We start from the raw sequence: 20290 nt of genomic DNA, 5'->3' as shown, positions 1-20290 counted from the left end.
GGATTGCTCTTTCCGAAACGGTGTTGCCTGCACGTAGACGAATTAAAAAAGGAACTCATGTGAGCAGTACAACAAGGAAGTGTGTCCGAGTCTCCGGGTGCAATAATAGCATGAGGTACCCATTACGCAGGTATCAAGGATGATATTTTAATGATCAACCGCAACACTTTCGATCAGCCTTAACAACTAGTGGGATTTGCTGACATGGTATATACTATGAACACATGTATCATGGTTACTCGCGTCTGGCCAGTCAGAGCATGTTTAACTACCAGTAAAAGGTAAGATGGTGGCGCCCTGAGCGAGCAATGGTAGGCACAAGTGAGTTTTTTACACATTCCAAGCAAGATACAGATTATTTTTGTTCTTGAATTTCATTCATGGATGTCAAAATAAATTTAGATTAGCATTTTATCTGTTTATCTTTTCTCTATTTTGAAATAAATAACCATATCGGCCACATTGTCTTGCGTTATGGTATTTCATCGTTGTCACCTTGCAGTTTCGTACATGTCAAGTCTAATTTGTGCATACATAAGCCGTATACTTGATTCAGTCATCATTTTTTTAGTAACAAATACGGCTTAAATGCATAAAATATGGTAATACTTCAAGTAACACTACTCTAACTGTGTCACTTGCTGTTGTAAAAGTTTTACAAGATTTACTGAAAAGAAAATGTTTTAGCAGCAAAATCACACAGCAGGTCACAAGCATGACTTTTGTGGTCCTCTAAGCCAAATGTGAATAATTTGGATCAGAGGTTTTATTTATTTATATATATATATTTTTTAACCTATTCAACTTTGTTTATAGTAGTTGGTCCTGCACAAGTCTATTGTTGCAAGAAGTTGGCCCTGCATAGTGTTAGCTGGCATGAGTTACTAAAAATGAAGCATGTCGGGAATGTTTTGAATGTCTGGCCACGGAAATATAGTATCACAAAACCATGCTGCTTTTTATTCAGCTTAAGAGTAGAAAAAAAAAACTTGCAAAAGTAGAAAAAGAGTAAAATCTCACAGGCTATGAAGCTTTGTGCTCGTTTTGGCACTATTCTCAAATAAGCCTCCAGTCTGATTGTAACAATACAGTATGAAATTCTCTTTATCTGCCAAGCTCTCAGTCACATATGCTGTTGCTTGTGTTTAGTCTTTCCACCTTATTTGCTATGTGAATTTTGTCAGCCTGTAATACGGATTAGGTGTTTGTTTTACGCAGAATGCTTCCATAGGAAGTGAGAATGGAGACAAACAAACTTTATTGCAATGTATGCAAAAAAAAAAGCATTTGAATGGAGCAGGCAAACGGGTTGGTTTGAAGTGAGAGTTTGCTGCTATAACACAGGAACTTTTCAACTTCATTTTTATGCCATTACATTTTCTGTCAAATTAAAAATGTGTATGACCAACCGAAATTGGGCATTAGCAGATCATGTGCTGCTTTACACCTGACATAATTCTAATGCACAAGTACACGGTGTTAACGGGTTCCATGGAGATAATCAAAGTGACAGGTGCAGACCGAGGCTTTATGGAAAGATTAAAAATGAGGACGAGCCCAGAGAGGAGAGGAAAGAGTGAGCATAAGAAGATGGATGCATTATGTATACCGGTGCAACTATTTCGCCAAGGAATTCCCAAAGGATTCTATGAACACACATGCTGTGTGCTGTCTCTCTGCTAATGTTTCTCCTTGAAACATCCTCTAAGAGGACCGTCGGTATTAATGTGAAGGCTGTCATTCTATACATAGGATTGCCCTCACTCAATGCATAGGAAAAGAGAGGAGCCGCCATTTCAAGTGGTCAAAGTGGACTTACGTCTTTAAGGCAGCCCCTGAAGTTGTTGCTGACTGGCGAGCCTGGCAGTTCAGCCGTGTCCACGCTGCCTCCAATGTAGAACAGGTCATCAGACCCCAGCATGGTGTAGTCTTCTTGGGTGTAGCCTGTGGTGGTCAGTATCCCATCCACCAAAACTGTCACCTGGAATGGTAAGAAAAGGACTGAAGAAAGGCACACATGTTTCTATCTGAGAGCTGTGGCCGAAAGCTGCTTCTGAATGACTGTGCTGACTGTGAATTCCTTCCTAAGGTTTAATAAAAAGCTGAAGATGCTATGATCCACGGAGGTGGAAGTAAGCCTAGGCCCGGAAGCGAATGACCCAAAGCAAGGGGCGTGTTCAAATATTTATTAAACCCCAAAACACGGGCGAAAATGAAGAGGACAAAAAGGGTCTGTGACAGAAGGTCGACAGGGATCTAAAAAAAAACAGAGGGTAACTAAGGTGATGGAAGAGTGGAGTGCTGCAAGACAAGGGTATGAGGCAAAATCAAAGCAAGCCGCTCAATACCGACACAAAGTGGAGGATCAAAGATGAGAAAGACAACAAGAAAAATAAATGTTTATGCTTTTGAAAATAAGGTATTTTTCCCCACTTTTTTTTTTTTTAAAACACTGCACATCATTCAGTACTGTTTTTCCTCACTCACTGAATTCGCATGCCCCTTTGTATGATAATTACGGTTGACTCTGGGAAGCCATTATAGAAAAAAAACAGCCTTGATAGCCTCACTAATCTTTACTGATACCTGTTTCTGATGGCAGTAAAGTCCATACCGCACAAAGGTTTCTTCAAATCACTTTTAGGCACAGAAAGTATTAAGGATGCTGCGCAAGTAAGAAAACTCAATTAATTTGGTTTCAAGAATACTGAAATGGTGAGCTTAATTAGAGCTTTTGCCCACTGGCGGAGAGAAACAGAAAATCTTATATCGCATCACAGGTAAAAGAGACGATGAGTTGTAAAACCAGGCAGAAAAGCAAAAGACGAATATGGTTGTTGCCATGACAATAAGCCCACTGGTAATATTGAAATTCTTCATGGATGGGAACCGTTCCAAATGCAAGACATTAAATCAAAACAATTACAATTAAAAAATCAACAAAAAAACAAGAAATTGCTAATGAATCTTCTGAAAGGTCCGACTTCAAAACATGTTGGAAGTAGAATTGCTTTTCACAAGTATTGCAGCATTTAAATTATGTAAGGAAAATACCTCAGCATTTTCACATTATTACATGAATTAAAATTGTCTGGCAGTGTTCACGTTTAATGATGTACAGCGACTGATTTACAATTCTTCATGAATAATTTTAATTCTCGTTATAAATGATTCCAAAGTGATAAAGGGGCCGCTTTAAAAACAGGCCAATACAGTTTTGCTTCTTTAAAGGAAAGATAAATATCTTCCCTTTTTTCTTATCTTTTGGTCAATTTAAGTCAGTGTTTCCCAACCACTGCCGTGAGCAATGGTCAGGTGTGCCGCTGGAAATTGCAAGAAATCATACTATTCAGAGAGAAAAAATAATATGAATATAACGAGATTAGAATTGAACTATTACAAGGTTAAAATCAAAACATGATGAATGTTAAATTATAAATTATACTGTTACAAGATTCAAATGGCGAAACAGTCTTTTTGTTGCCTATTTTTCTCTATCAATAACCAGAAATTGTTTGGTTTTGTGGGTTTTGGCGACGTAGTTTGTGTGAGCACAATTTTTTTTGGGTGTAATATTAGGGGATTTGAGTAATATTTGGAGAAAAATCATAAAATTGTGCGATTAAAAACATGACATTACTTATTTTGCATCACTCGAACCGGAAGTTGTTCAGGTTCGGCAGACATCAACTATTGGTGATATTAGGTCATAGTGAAAAATTTGGTTTTGGAATAATTTTGGACGTTTATGTGATTCTTGCTGATAAAACTTTGATGAGAATGACTATTGTTAATATAGGCGACATAGTTTTAAATTAAAAGACTTTCAGATTGGTGGCTCCCTTGAGATTTTTTCAATGCAAAAAGTGTGCCGCAGCTCAAAAAAGGTTGGGAAACACAGATTTAAGTAATTAAAATCTTAGAAGTATTTTCACAACAGTTTAGAGAGAGTCATTTTTACCCAGATTTTTGGGGGTATCAACACATTGAAAGCAAGAGGCTAAAAGTCAAAGCAGTGATGGGACACACTGAGGTGTCAGGTCCTGCCTTCCATTCTCTTGTCGTGACACATATTGATTTTTTTGTCCATCTTCTGCCATAACCTTGAGTATCTTTAGCTTTGCTTCTTTGAGTCTGCTTTGCTTTGGTTTGATTGATGGCCCACATCCAATAAAAGGCTTTTATGTCTTGAAATTGATAAATACAGCTCTACCCTTTATACATGGCAAGTCAAGTCATGTCAGCTGTATTTATATAGTGGCTTCACACATTAAAAGCAAACCCTTGCACACCCCTGATGTCTTTACCCTTTTCCTTTGCATATTTACTGATAAAACTTGATTTTGGTGCAAATATTATTGTCTTCAAAGCCTGAAAAACAACTCAACACTTTAGAAACAACAGTATGAGCAAAGAAAAGTGTGAGTAAACATAATGGAAATACAGAAAGACTAATTCTTCACTCCTATTAAGAGACACTTCACATGCCGGAAATCAATAGCGTGAATACACCAATTTCTCAAGATCCTGATAGTCTTTTCCTGAGTATTAGTGTATTAAAAACAAACGCAGAGCATCATAATTGCTGATTCTGTATGCAGGTAGAGTTGGCGTTCTTACGCATCAATACGTCGCAGCAGTAGCACCATTAACGAAGGTCAGCAAAGGAACAAAAAATAATCATTTTGTCCGCCTCAGTAAAAGAAGCAACAAGAGTGAAAAAAAAGGAGATAATAATTGGAGGAATTCTTCCCTGAAATGCAACACCGGATCTAATAAAATGTTTCCACCAGTATTCTTCGGGGAGTTAAAGTTCTCCATATCTACATGTCAGGGTGGTAACTTATCTGAGGCGAAAGCAATTTACACATGAATCAAATGCATGGCTGAGAGTATAAGTGACGTCGAAGCATTGAATCGCTTCTGTTGTGGAAGTCTAAAGAAATGAACCGGCATGGAGGAAAATTCCAATTCACATTGTGATTCATGTGGCCAAGCTCATTATATACCACTGATGGTGAATTAGATACAACAGGTAGTCAGTCCTTCCTTTTCACTCCATCTTTGAAATTCACCGCACATCAATAGAACAGGATTTGTAAAATTATGCTGCAGGTGAACGCTCATTTAATTTTGCTCAACCAGGACCCCTCAAATGTCTCCCCTGGAATGAATAAAATCTCATCATAGGTGCGCAATTCCATAAAGTTTCAATGTGGAAGAAATTATCACAGGGATTCTGCGGTGATACTTATCCATTGCGGATGTTTTAAAAGCACATCTGAGGTAAAAAATATAGCTTGGAAGCTCAGCCCAAAGGAGTTCTGCATGAATTGACACAATTTATGTGCCTCAACGTGTCGAGCACACTCCCCACTATGTGAGCCCTGAGCATTGGTACATAAAAAAGGCACAAGTAATTCAAGAAAACTTGCCACCACAGCGTGTTGACGGTACAAATATAGTCGCTGAGCAAAGCTTGGTTCGTGTCACATTGGCCATGACATAAATGTCTTTGAAATTGACTGTGTGAACACAAGTATTGGGACAGTTACTCTTATATTGAAGAAAATACTACAAAGCAGTACCAGCCTAAAATGATTACAATTTCTTATTTGACATTTGTCCCCAGTACAAGTATCATTAGCTATGATTAGCTCGCACTTTCTATGGGTGTGTTCAGTGTTTATTATCCACGTATGTCACAAATACTGCTGCTCTCTTTAGATTTTGTTGGAAATGAGCTAGTTTATTATTATTTTTAATTCCTTATTATTTTTTTAGTGCTGTTACTATCGACTTTTCAACACTAAAACTAGAATTTACCCACTATAGGCCTAATAAAGGCTCAAGTGTATTGTGCGCCCCTCTGTCCTCACACTCAGTACTCTGTACTCAAGTATGTCCAAGCTAATTTTCCTATTCAGAATGCCCTCACGTCATCATATGACACTTCAATAGGCTAAAATTGTCTGGAAGCTGGTGGATTATATTTTTTTCCTTTCCCTTCAGTAGACAAAAATGCCACATAGTAGTATTTCTATTATCTGATTATGTTCAGTAACTGGTCGGAGGAATGAGTGCATTGATTATTTATGCACGAGTTCAGAAAACATGCATGAGTAAAGACATTGCCCAAACCTTATTCTCCTTACATGCTTGAGCACAGCATGCAGCACTCACACTTGTCAAAAATTCAGACTACTGGCCCTATTTTCAAATGGTATTCGTTTTGGAAAATAATATGGTGTGGCGGTACTCTAATGAGTTGGGCCATCTCGTCAAAGTTAGCTCCTTGTTGCTGACTAAATCAAGGGCAGCAATTATTTCGCATTGCCATCAATATTCTATTTTGATGTTTTGGTGCTTAGGTTCCGAAAATTCACTATAAAAAAATACTCTTTCAAACTATTCTTCATTGGCAGCAACGTCGCCAAAGTCAAAATGGTAGGTCAATTTTTTTTTCTTCTTATGATTATCAATTGATCAATCTCACACATTTCAGATGAATTATGAAGCAAAAATCCATCCTGAAAACACGGAAGCCAACTGGTCACAAGCTAACGCCCACTGCAAGTGATAACATAATCACGAATTACCGTCGATGAAGTGGTCTACATACATTTAGGAACAGGGAGAAAGATGCAGATGCATGCGAGTTTTTATTCATAAATACATGAACAGCTGCACCGGACACTTTGCATCATTATAGAAATCAAATCATAGAACGCAGTATCGTTTATTTTGTAAATTTTGTGTGTCTTTAGGATGCTGTGTAGGGGGGGTAGGATGGTCTGATCACATTTACTGTAAAAGACACATCCTGGCAATTAGTTAGCAGATTCAGTGCCATGCCTTGTCCTCTGGACAGCACAAATGAATATGAAACCTTAGGGCTGAGTTGTACTTGGCATGCATTGCCTGTATTCATTATACAAGCCCTGCTGTTGCTTGCATGACCTCTCTGAAACTACTGCAATGTTGCATCAGCCTCCATAGAGAGAAAAATTTAATTTCGAGAGTGGGCGTTTCCATGGGCAGCGATGGTTGTTCTAAAGGTAACATGAGTTATGAGAAACTGTATGCAAATATGTTAGATATTATTGTGTTATCAAAATGGGATGCGGGAAATCATCCTGCATAATAAACAAGATGCCGATTATATCAAACAAAACAAGCCATTCCAAGAGGGAGAGGGCAATGACCTAATATGAGCTGGTAATCTCTAGCAGAGTAAAAAAACACGGAGAGCGGAGCTCCTGCAAGGCATATTGAGCATTCATTAGAAGCAGCACTTGTTTGCTCAAGTCTTCACTGATGGAGGTATTGTATTGTATTATGTATGGTACTGTATTACCTTGAAAGATTTCCTGAAGGTAAGATGTTCATCTTAAAAAACTGATTTAAGTGTTGCAGGCCAACATTTAATGTGCGTGATTGACTGACCTAAATGTGCGTGCGACTAGCATACAGCATTTTTCTCCATTGGCCTCAGGGGTTCAAAAAATTGCACTACATGAAATGCTGCCTCGCAACAAGAGACAGGTTTACTGATCTGAAACCTACCGAAGTGTCGATAGTAGAGACTGACAAATTATAGCCCTGGGGCCACATGTAATGCCAATCCATCTAACATTGTTGAATATTCGTGGGCAAAGTAGCCAATTAGCAAAGCCAGGACTTGCCTCTCCCAGGCAAAACTGTCTATTCGTTCATAGTTCCGAGATCACCCGCGAGACTTAGTCTTTTCATTGTGTCCTGGGTCTTCCAGTGCACCTGATCCCATGGGTGGTATTTGGATCACTTAACCAGGAACCCTTCTAATCAGATGCCCGAGACACCTCATCTGGCATTTCTCAATGTGGAGAAGCAGCATCTCTACTCTGAAGCCCTATCAGATGGGCAAGTTTGAAAATGTGGAAACTTGTTTAGGCTGTTTGTATCTGAGAAACATTCATGGGTAAAGTCCCATGTGTCCGATAAAAACATTCTGCATTTCTACTGCTGAAATCCTGATTTGACTTTTGAATGGACCCTCCAGAACCTCAAGAATCCTCCTTTAAACCTCACCCGGGAGGCCACGAAAAAAGAGGTTCTTAAAAAGCTTATAACTGCAACACAATAAGGGTCTCACCAATCAGTCCCCCACTACCCATCTTTGAACACCATACAATGTTGTACACATTTGTCAACTCAGAAAGCTCTACACATCCAGAGCCATTAATTTAGAATTGGTCAATTGTAAATAAAACCAATTCTTCTATATACTTTAAATATTTGTGCATTCACTTCAGTAAATAATTGTATTTAAACCATTCAAAATCTGATGAAAGGTCTACACACCTGGCGGAGGTTGCGAGTCACTCGGACATCGTGCCAGATGTCGTCATTGAACTTTCCATTGGCTGGTTCCACGAGGGCCTCAAATGCACCAGAGCCCAGGTTAATGACAAGCCATAGAGCTCCATCTCTCAAAGACAGGTTGACATAATCTCCTGATTTCCCCGTATGAAGCAGCAGGCCATTCCGTTGCAGTGTACGGAAGGACAGCGTAATTTCATCCAAGCTGCTCTGGATGGGTGTCTGTGACAGGTTGTAGCTGAAGTACTCATTGCCTTTAAAGGTGGCTATCGACTCCCCCTGGCCTAAGAATGAAAGAACAAAAGTGTTAACCCAAATTACAGTCACACAAGCCGATCAGCCTCTACGCAATACTCTATTTAAAAACAGTGATAAATCGTACCTCCAAACAAAGTATCATGTTTGCAGGTGGAAACTAACATTTAGTATTCTCAGAACTTCCTTCTAATGCTGGAAACGAAGAAAGTGAACCCCATGGTGATGTTTAAAGATTGTATGCCACAGTGAGAAATGTATTACTAGACTGGTGAATGCTATGAACAAGACAACACAGGCAGAAAATAATTTTCCTCCAACAATTTGTTGACAAAAATAAAGAGAGATAATTATGTATATGCTTTTATTCATGGGTGACATTTTTGAAATGTCAATATAAAAGTGCGAGTCCAACTAAACTTCCGCTATTCTAAGGAGCAGAGGATTTTTTTTATTCATACATTTAAGGGTCACAGGGGGTGCTAAATCTTATCCCAACTGACTTCGGGCATGAGGCGGGGGACCCTAAATTGGTGGCCAGCCAATTGCAGGGCATGATGAGACGGACAACCATTCACGCTCACACTCATACCTAGGGGTTAATTTAGAGCATTCAAACAACCTACCATGTATGTTTTGGGAATGTGGGAGGAAACCTGAGTACCCAGTGAAAACCCACGCAAGCCTGGGGGGAAAATGGAAACTCCACACAGGAGTACCGACCTGGGATCAAACTCATGACGCCAGGACTGTGAGGCCCATGCGCTAACAACTCGACCGCTGGGCCACCGGATGTTTTTTACTTTTGCCATGTCGTGAAACTGTACTTTTAGAACATGGATAACAACCCGGTTTTCATGTCAGAATTCGATCTGATCTTATATCTAAAAAAAATGATTTTAGAAAAAAATACTGCAGACTGGTATCATTGATGTTAATGTTATAGGAATAATTGTTGATGCAATCTTGCCATTGCAGAGGGTAATGTAGTTGGATGATTTTTTTCCATAATAGATGGAGAGCTAAATAACGGAGATATTCTCCATTGTTTTCCACTATACCATAGAGACCAGTGGCTTCTGTATTTGCCCTGACACTGCTCCAACTGGCACTAACTTAGTAGTAAAGGCTGCTCAAGGCTGCAGTCAAACGGCTGATGCCTATAGGGCAATTGAGAACCTTGTAACTGCTGCCACTGTGAGCAAATCCATCACCGTTTACCTTGGCGGCAGATATTAGAGCATTGTGGGGGAGCGCTACCTAAAATGAAGCAGATTAAACTAGCATGGCTGGTAAGATTGACACGACTGTGACCTCCCTGCGCATATGCCCTTCCTTCTGATTGGTTGAATCTCATTGTTATGTTGTCGTGGCTGGAGTTTCACATTTAAAAACAATAAATTGTATGCGTGTATCCAAATTATGGAAGTGATTTGCCACTCACACATTGTCATTTTGAAATTTTTAATCGCATTGATCGCAGTTTGTTAGAAGCAAAACCACACAGTTAAAAAAACCCACTAACCTCAAAAATTGTTCATGTTGTGTCTATTTTGTGGACAGTATAATACAAAAAAGTAGTGTATTTCTACCACCGTACGCATAGCTTTACAAGTAACAGTTTACTTGTATAGCCTTTTGAAAAGCCACCATGCAGCTATATTAACAATGCCCGAAAGTTTTATTATATGCGTGTTCAGACTTGAAATGGAATGTAGAATTTCTTGTATTCAAATTCACATGTTTGACTGTACTGTGGCCCTCTTGGATAATCTTTTATGTCATTAAAACGACAAATGCTCATCAGCTATACATTAACGACTCCATTAAAGTAGTATACTAATAACAACTTCCACCGCATGAAACACATTAAACCCAGAAGAGAGCCATACCACCGGATGGGCGTCACTAGCTCATTCATTTTAAGAGCCCACCTGTTTCACAAACAACATGCAGTCATTTAAAATGACAATAGTCGGTTATAGTTATTGTGACCAAACTTCACAATTTATAAATTCAAAGAGGCCCATAAGCTTAGGCCTGGGCACAGGTGGTAAGTCTTTTGTGGGGGAGGCATCTGTCAACGTTTCAACCCAAGTCAGGTGGCTTGCACATATGGGCTGCTACTGACCATTAATTCCATTGGGGGATGCATAGGCAAGTAGGTGACCACATTTCTGTGTGTGTATGCATGGTTGTCAAACGTTTGCAAACTCAAACATCATGCCAGCATAAAAACAAAGCACCCTCTAAATTCTTGTCGAGAACGCGAGGGTAAAGTCACGGGGGAGCCACTACATTGTTTATTTGATTTGAGGTAATTTAGTGCCAAATAAAAAACAAACCAGCTCAAACTAAAACACGTGCATAAGCCTCAGGCTAACAGCTTGACAACTGCCAATGTTGATAACCAATGTTTGATATCAGACTTAATGCCGTGGTCAAACTTTTCCGTCTCACTTATTTCTCCGGCAATGAGATGTACACCGCTTTGCTACAAATTGAAAAGTGTGCTAGTATTGCCCGGGGGGTAATTATCTCCACAATGTCTTCTTATTGATGCATGAAATGGAGCAATTACTTTCAGGCCTCATTTCAGGACAAATCGCAGTATGGTTGACCTTTAGGACCTACCCATTGTATGACTCTGTAAATATTTGATATTTAGGTGCTGTTATTGTAGCTGCTCTTAATCATTAGACCATTGCAGTGATGATAGTATTTACTCTTGGAAGATCTTCAAGTCAACATCACATTGTAAATCTGACCTGAAGGGAATTATAAGAGAATATGTGATGGCTAAGACACCAAAACCCTAAAGGGAGGATGTCATAGTGGGTTGGAGGAAAAAAAACACCCATTGCATTCAATAGACTATTGGCTCTCCCTTGTACTGTAACAGCCTTTGACAAGATGTTTACGCAATCTTATTTCTACTCCAGAAAATGCATAAGAGATCACACAGATGGATGGTTCCCAAGTCTTCAATGGTGATTCATAGATAGAAATAATTCACACAAGACATAAAATGTTATACTATTGTACATTTTGGAATCTCAACATATTGTGCAATCAAAATAGTTATTTTACTTATTGTTTTTTTTTAAGCAGGGGTGCACATGCATATTTTCCCTAGTTATTCAGGACAATGACGAATTAATATTTGAAATATGTAAATCAAAGATGGCAGTGGTTAACCTATTTCATATTCACATGTTACAATTTGCATGTGCATTGAATGAAAGTTTATGATGACCCGGGAGCACATTAAATCAAAATAGTTTTTTTGAAGATGTTTCACAGTATGCTACGCTTAAAAAAGAAGAAAAATAGAGCAGCAAGCTGCATCAGCTGGATATTGTGGGGATCTGTTTTATCTCATAGAAACATAATTTTGTAAAAGGCAAAATTGAGGACAGAAACTGCGTATTTTACTGCCAGAGTAGGTCACCAAAGTCAGCCCAATGTTTCATGAAAAGCAATTGCCATGGATGTATACAGAACGACTTATCTGAATCTTGTGGCCAAAAAAAAAAAAAACAGAAAAGCATTAATATTTAGGTCATAGTTTTGATTGAGCTATATGTACAAAGAAGCTGGTGAAAATGTCCTCCCTGACTTAATATTGTAAAGTATCCCAATTTACTATAGAATATTATAATATCTACTGGCACAATCCTATTCATCACATTTGTACTACAATTACCCCGATAAAATGTAATATTAACAACCCAGCTCTGACCAAAACTAACACCATTTAAGTTGAATGGAAAATCATGTGGAAATACTGAATTATAATTTTAAATTATTAATGTATTCTTCTCATTAGCTTCCCAGGAAGAAAGTGATTTTTCCGCCCCCCCGCCGAGACTTATGTTGGGTTTGAAAATACCTTCGGCAAACGGAAAAGACGCCTTGAGCGTCGGTGCATTACCTTGTCTTAAGACTGCGGCGGTCAAAGGTGAAGTTCCAGTAGTGCAGTCAGTCAGGACAAAGGTTTGATGGACAAGAAGTGAGTGAGTTGTGAGCATAACATGAGAGGAAGTCAAAATGAGCAAGTACATATGGGGAAAAAACAAGACAGGAAATATTAGTGTAACACAGTTAACTGAAATGTTATCTATGGGAGAGGGGGATGCTGTGGTTAGGTGGCTGGGAGGGAAAAGCAAACCAATAGGCCCCATACCTTGGCGATTTAACATCAGGTGCGCCAGACCTTGAGGGAAAAAACAGAAAAAAGGATACGAAAACAGGAAGTTCATAAAGAGGATCGGGAAAACAAAAAACATTGTCACAATGTTGGACTGCAGTTTGTGACAGACATCCTGGGGTAAGCACGGATGTCGGAGTTTAAAAGGTGAAAGAGGAGGAATCAAAGCAAAAAAGAGACAGACATCTCAAAGGGAGGAGAGGAAAGGAAATGAAAAAAAAACATCTTGATTAGCGCAACTGTCGTCAGAGTTGCACTCAAAGATGCTTTTTTTTTCTCCAAAATGGAAGACACATTGTATGTTGAGACAAGTGTTTGCGATGTACAAATTAATCGTCTCCGCTTGGTAATATTTTTACGAGCACTCAAATTTCCATCAAAAAGCACATTGTTGCCAAAAAAGAACTAATGGGAGCTTATAAAAGGGCTTATCTCGCATCCATCCTTACTACACTTAAAAGACAATGTCCAGATCAGACAAAGGACAATATGCCAAGCGACGTATATTCCCGTCCCAACTTTAGCACTAAAGACCAAGTCAAAAGCTCAGAGAATGGCATCACACACAAATCAACACATAATACATCTGATTGCGGTTGGAGAGAAGAAAAGAGCAGCGGGTGCCAAGTTGTTCACTCCTACATCTATTTCCTTTGCACATACACACGCACACAAACTAATCAATATGCAGCCTGGCAGGGAGTATATGTGGCATACTTCACCCGCCTTCCATGCCAAAAAGAGACGAGGATGACAAAACACAACACTTCTGCTGAGCACATGAGCCCCACTGAGCCAGCTAACACAAACAGCTCTGCTCATTGCATCGGCACTCTTGAACGCTCCCATTGGCCCCGAAGCTCGCTTTGTCACTCAAAAGACCTACTGGCACTAACAATTACGCTTCAATTGAGTTCGAAACTGGACGTGTTACACCCGCATTTCCAAAAGATGTCAAGCGTAGCATCCCTTTGTTTCGGCACCGTTTCCAAACCCTTTTTGAGTTAAGGAAGTCAACTAACGTAACAAAAGTCTCACAGCACAAAATGATTATATTTTTACTTGTACTGGCAAATTAGGTTTGTGTTAAATGTTGGCTAGTTTAATTGAACACAGCTGACGTGCTGGCAGGACAGCCGTGACATGTTCTTTTGTATAAATGGCAACAGGTGGTCTCAAAGATTCAATAGTGCCTCCTACCAGTCTCATAATGAAACAGGATTTCATTGTTCTCCCTGTCATGACGCTGGCTCAGCTAGATAAGGATACATTAGTAATTGATTTATAATTTTGCAAAAGACAGCCTAATGCGCCAAAGAGTGGACAGTGTCAGAATTCAATAGTTACCAAATGCTAATCGGGAAAGATGGCGTTTTATAAAATTCTCTTATTCTTATTGAAGAACTGCTTCAAAGTACTTTATTTGAAATCCTATAGTATATCATTTTGATAGTGTCCTTCTATTGATTTAATCTGCTCCTTGGCCTCATAAGAGTAATGCATGAGATGGAACCTTTTCTAGTTAATTTACAGGTTACCATGTTATTGGAATGCGGGTGGAAACTGGAGAACCTAGAGAAAAACCAGGAAATTGTGGCACAGTGTCTTTTGGTTGCCGAAGGCAGGATTTCAACACCCATATTAGTTGGTGTTCATTTGATATATTATCAATTCTACAAGACCCATTAGACATCCTTTCATTCATGCACCAAACACTATTAGTTTCAGTTTGACAAGCAATCATATGAATACCAAGTGGGTACCCGACTAATTGTTCTGTTCTATACATCAATGCTACACAGTTCCCTCTGAATGCATTGTTATATCGTCCCAAAGAGGTATTATTGCATTACATTATTCCGGGATTAATGCTGCTGTGAACTCAAAACTGTTTGGCTTAGTTTTATGTTTGAAGCATGCGTCGCCTCTCTACACTTTCAAAAGCATAACAAACGGGGGCTTGCAGTAGGTGAATGGATTTGAGTCAGCTTTCAGGCTTAGTGTGCTTCATTTCATTCATTCATTTCAACCTGACTGTATGCGCATATTGTGAAAGACACCTTTTTTGCAACTCATGTCATGATACAGTATATTAATGCAACAGCTCATCTTCAAGGATATTAAAAATATGTTCATGTTTTCTATCAACGGTACATATTTTTATTACTAGCACTATTATCTGCTAGGACAAAAAATACTAGCTAAATAACTAATCAAAATCCTACACCTAGTAATATGGTAGTAAGAATCAGCAATAATATATGCACTTAAAAATATTTACTGGACCATTTTTTATTTTCATTCAAGTCAGAAAATTTGCCCTATGACTTACAATCTTGACATAATTTGACCCTCTGCGCAAACTATTTAGGATACTAATAGTTGGAGATGGGTTGCTAATGGGTTTCACACTCAAATCTTTTTACATACCTCAGATTCATTGTTTGTGTTTTAGCTAACATATGCCATGTTTTTTTCATTTTTGTAGCAAGCTTCTGGCCAAGTATTACATCAGCAGCTAATTGAATGTTAATTTTATGTCTTTGTATGTCATCTTTAGACATAGCTAATACATTTTAGTCGTTGCTTAATGGATCGTGAGTGTTTTCTATGAACTGTTGCTCATGTCGTTGAAAACACTGAATCGCAACACTTGTTTTTCGTTCGCTCAATAAATGTAAATGTTTTTCTGTATGTAGTTCTTATTAGGCAGAGGTAGTTCCGCCCACTCGAGCTCAAGTCTGGCTCAATGCAGCTCTTGAACTGAAATGAGTTTAATGCCACCGGTGTAATTTATTGGTGGGTTACATGGTATCTTGTTGGAATGCGCTCACGTTATTTACATAATTATCAGCTTTCCGCCTACACACTCAGCAGCAGCAGATACAAAAGTCAGATCAGTGTTAACTTCTCCATGTGCGGCAAAATGAATAAAAATAGACGGTTTCAGTAAATGTGGCTATATAGCATTTCACTCGGTAGGGAACCTTATAAACACACAGGTCAGTATGTACTGGGAAAACTCATCACCCAAGGGACCAGATCTGCACCCCACACACAAACACACTCCTGGTGATATTTGGTTTGAACAACCCTGCAAACAAAGCAAAGCTCTACGCATTCCCGGTGGTACTGTTTTTTCTCGACTCTAAAACAATATGTAGTCCTTGACGTACAAACAAAAACACCTTCACCTCAGCCCTCAGGCCATCTCATTCTCACCAGTAGTGGTGAGATTGAATTGGACAGAAAGGCAAGAAACATCACCACCTTAAGGTGTCTGTCAACCTTCAACTACCAGGTGGGAGATGGGCTATCTGTGTGTCTTGGTTCAGTTAGCCGCTCACTTGTCACAACTGTAGGCAAACAAAGACAAAGACAGACAGCAGCAGCAAGCGGCAAGACACCTTTCAAGGAGGAGAAATACATATCTCACAACTGGAAGGCAACCATCTTTTCCAGAGTCTGTTATTGTAGGATTGTGCAAAAAGTGATTCATAGTAGTTATAGACACGAAGCATTTATTTGTGGGTACTAGGGAAAAAAAAAGCTTTGCTGTTGTTCTAATTGGAAGCACATTCTGTTCTATTTGTTGCTACCCTCACTCATACAAGACCGTCTCCATACCATGTTTTTGGACAATCACGTTAAATGTCATTCCAGTTCACCTAATGCATGCTTCAACTTTTGCGCAATTTCTCCTTAAATTCCCGTGTGAACATCTTGCGTGTCAAAACAACTAACATACAATTAATTGATCTATACATGAACAAGGGTGAATGTGATGCCCAAAGTCCAGACCACCGAGGCTAATCTTGGAATACTGTGGTATTGCAGGCAAAGTGGATGAGATTTGTCATTTGTGCTGCAGTAAAATATCATATTGTGGCAGACGCTATATTGAATATTCTTATCCCAATGGGTTGAGCCTTACAGCCAAATCTCAGCGTGGCAATGCAGAGATAGAGTCCCTGGAGCATATACGAACATAAACCGCATTTTCCCCTCTTGCTTCACTGTTTAGTCTGCTATTTTTAAACGTGGGTAGGAAACTAAAACAGCAGGCCAAGGATGCATCAGGGCTTTATACGTTTGGATTCCGAGTGATTTTATTTGGCTTGCAGAAAATTCTTGAAGTTTCAACATTTATTGAGTTCCAACACAATGATATATCAAATATGACTCCTCAAATAAATTGTTGCTCTATCATAAATTTGTTTATCAATATGGGTGAGGCTTTGCATGACATAATCACAGTGTAATACTATGGATTTTAGTCATGCAGCTAAATATGGCAGGCAAAATATTGGATCCATCTCGGTGTTAGTCATTATAACACCTAAATTAGTTGGTTCTATAAGTGGTCCTACAATATTGTATTGATGTTTTTTTTAATTAAGCCCATTTCCAGTTGATGTTTGCTGGAAGTTAAAAAGCTTCAAATAAGAAACTGCTAGTGGTTTGCAATCTCACTCTTGTCACAGTGGACATCAAAGATTTGCTCAAATGGTGTTTGATCTTGACAAAAATATATGGTCATTGTTAAGACATAATTAGCACACAAGTTGGAAGAAAGAGCCATTGCATTAGGATTAGGATTTGCCAAATTTGTTTTCCTTGAAAAGTCCAACATTATGGACCTAGTTATAATAAGGGATTAGACCAAGGTCGTTGCTACTGGAAGATCTGTCCTTTTCCTAAAGATTCCTCTGCAGGCTTTGTCATTCCATGCAGTTCCTAGAGTGCAATTACTATGCGGTTGTGCATCTAATTCTAAAAGTAAACAAAGCAAACAAACATGAAAACCCCAACAAAAGCAATGACAAAGCTCTTGCGATTGGACTTTGTGTGTTTGTGTGCGCTTGTCCCGTGCCGTTTGAGAGAAACCTCCATGGTCCGTTAGCGTGATGTGAGGTGGCTGTGCTTATCTCTCATTCGCAGACCTGCTTTTCCGCTCTCGAAACATCAGAGGATGCTTTTGGCATTAGAGCGTGCCCCGCCATGGCCTTTGTCCATACAGATCAACGGGATCCCGCATACTGCATATGAACAACTGGCAAGAGCCACCTGCTGTGCCAAACGGTTTCGTTCCCTCCGAGTGTTTCTGCTTTCAAATGGGAATTATTCCTACGGCGATTGGAAGAAAGCATATGATCGGCCATCTTTGCTGTGTATGGTGTAGGTGAGGGTGCAAGAACAACCGAATGCAATGCATCATGGCAATAACGAGGCATCATATGTGCGTTATGTTGTTGTCATTGTTGTTTTCAAGCTCTGTGCAGGGGATTGTCAACATGGCAAGGTTTAATCCAATAAACAGTCTAATGCACTCGCCATCCATCATTTCATCTAATAATGGATGCATTTCTGCTTTAAGAGCAGACATGTGCCACCTTTGTGCAAGTGTGTGACGATTTGTGTTGTTTGCGGACTCAAAAGCTCATTACAATGCGGTGTCATTGAAGACATTTAATGTCAGTTGTATTCATAGACAAGTAGACTTTACAAGTAGATGTTTTATAGTGTTTTTCATGAATTCTGGAAAGCAGGTGTGCATAGTTTGCTACATAACAGTGATTGATGGCATGCTCTGGTTCAGTGCAGCTCCCCAGAGTCTGTTGGCCAACACTTCACCACGACGGCTACTTTGCTGACATGATGCATAAGTCTCAGAAGTGAGAAAATAAATCTCCTTCAGAGCACTAGTTTAAAAAAAAGTTTGGTTGTAATTATAACATGTAGTGCGAGATATGAGCCAGTAATGAAGGAGTGGCTTCCTTATGGAGAAAAGGCGACATTTCTGGGAAGTCCCACTGTGCAAAATAATAGGACAAATTGATGACTGTCCCCAGAAATCAGTCAGTTGATATTGCCAGTCGTGGTTGAGTCCGTGTGTCAAGCAGAGAGCTAAAATGGCATTTGATTCTAGCAAACAAACTGTTGCTAAGCAGTTACAAAGGCGATGCATATTAAAGTGAAAACAACTTTTTCTTTTGCGCAGTATGCTATCGCCCGCCGGGTTGTTGCGATGCACACGGACCTAACAATTTAGCTTGACTGTTGTAATAATATATTCAATGAAATCTATCTGCACAAAATTTATCCTTGCTGCCTAATGTGTTGGATGTCAGAACTGCAGTCCAAATGGAAAATAACAATCTAATTACAGAAATCACAGTGAGCCTGTATTAAAAGACTTTGAAAAGACTACCGACTATTACAGTGATAGTTGTCATAAAATATGAGTGGCTTACCTTCGACTTCTTTTTGGACACCTGCTGTAATAGGAACAAAAACAGACATGTTTATTTTCTCAGTGTTAAGAAAGTAAATACAAATTACTATTTTTGTTTGGTTAATATCTTAGTATGTTAGGTTTGCAGGTTCAAACAGTGACAATGGAAGAAAAAAAACACTGTATTGTAAATTAGTTAATTATCATTTCAGATATTTTGTGGGAATACCATATTAAAAGTCACTAAATCAATTATAAAAGCCTGTACAGTTCATGGCTGTTTGGTGAATAATCTTTTGGGGATTCTATTTCCAACATCTCTAAAACAACGCGAGGTGAATAAGAGATAGATTCATCCATTCATCTTCCATACCGCACATGCTAGAAAGGGTTGCGTGGGTTGGTGGAGCCTAACCCAGCTGACTTCGGGCGAAAGGCAGACTACACCCTAGACTGGTTGCCAGGCAGCCGTAGGGCACACAAAGAGACAAACGACCATCTGCACTCACAATCATGCCGCCTCCAGCGGGAATCGAGCCCACGCCTAGCCGCACCAAAGTCAGGCAAGTGAACCTTTACATCACAAGGCGGCCTGCCACCGCATGCAATGATGCGGAAAATCAGAGAAAAAAAAAAAAAATATATATATATATATATATATATATATATAAACATATATATATATATATATATATATATATATATATATATATATATATATATATAAACATATATATATATATATATATATATATATATATATATATATATATATATATATATATATAAACATATATATATATATATATATAGATAGATAGATATATAGATATATAGATATATATATATATATATTTTTATATATATTGTTTTTTTTGTTAAATAAAGCAGTACTGTATCTCATGGAGGGTATTGAGGAAAAATTGTATTTAGAGAAATAAAGTTTCTGTTGGGATTCATTCCGTTTAGATTCATTTGTGGGGAAATTATATTAAAGACATAAATGTTATGAAATATAAGCATCTCTTCTTCTTTAACAGGAAAGTCGGTCTTTTAAGTAGTTGTCGTAAATTCCTCTCTAGTGTTTTGTAGTAGTTCCAGGATAAACAAATGACATCAAGCAGCTGTCATCATTAAAGTTATTCTACAACAAGAAGTGGCTGTTCTCCAGCCGCTCCCATGTATTTAACTTCAATCAGTTTCATCACGCTTTGTTGGTTATTCACCAA

General features: G+C 38.7%; 1 protein-coding gene across 3 annotated transcripts in view; it reads right to left on the bottom strand.

Moving 5' to 3' along the window:
• Positions 1 to 20290, bottom strand: part of LOC144067843 (neurexin-2-like) — a 163873-nt gene that overhangs the window by 84219 nt on the left and 59364 nt on the right. Inside the window, exons 8-11 of one of the 3 annotated variants that reach the window (XM_077591839.1) lie at positions 19081 to 19104; positions 12803 to 12832; positions 8344 to 8645; positions 1820 to 1981 (exon numbers count right to left, since the gene is read on the bottom strand). In XM_077591839.1, the coding sequence (XP_077447965.1) occupies positions 1820 to 1981; positions 8344 to 8645; positions 12803 to 12832; positions 19081 to 19104 (518 nt within the window). The remainder of the gene's footprint in view (positions 1 to 1819; positions 1982 to 8343; positions 8646 to 12802; positions 12833 to 19080; positions 19105 to 20290) is intronic. The other 2 variants (XM_077591840.1, XM_077591841.1) reach the window with 2 other exon arrangements.

The sequence above is a fragment of the Stigmatopora argus genome, chromosome 22 (assembly GCF_051989625.1).
Source record: "Stigmatopora argus isolate UIUO_Sarg chromosome 22, RoL_Sarg_1.0, whole genome shotgun sequence".
NCBI classification, from domain to species: Eukaryota; Metazoa; Chordata; class Actinopteri; order Syngnathiformes; family Syngnathidae; genus Stigmatopora; species Stigmatopora argus.
Note: the sequence above shows the minus strand (reverse complement) of the source record. Positions and strands in the feature narration are given on the sequence as shown.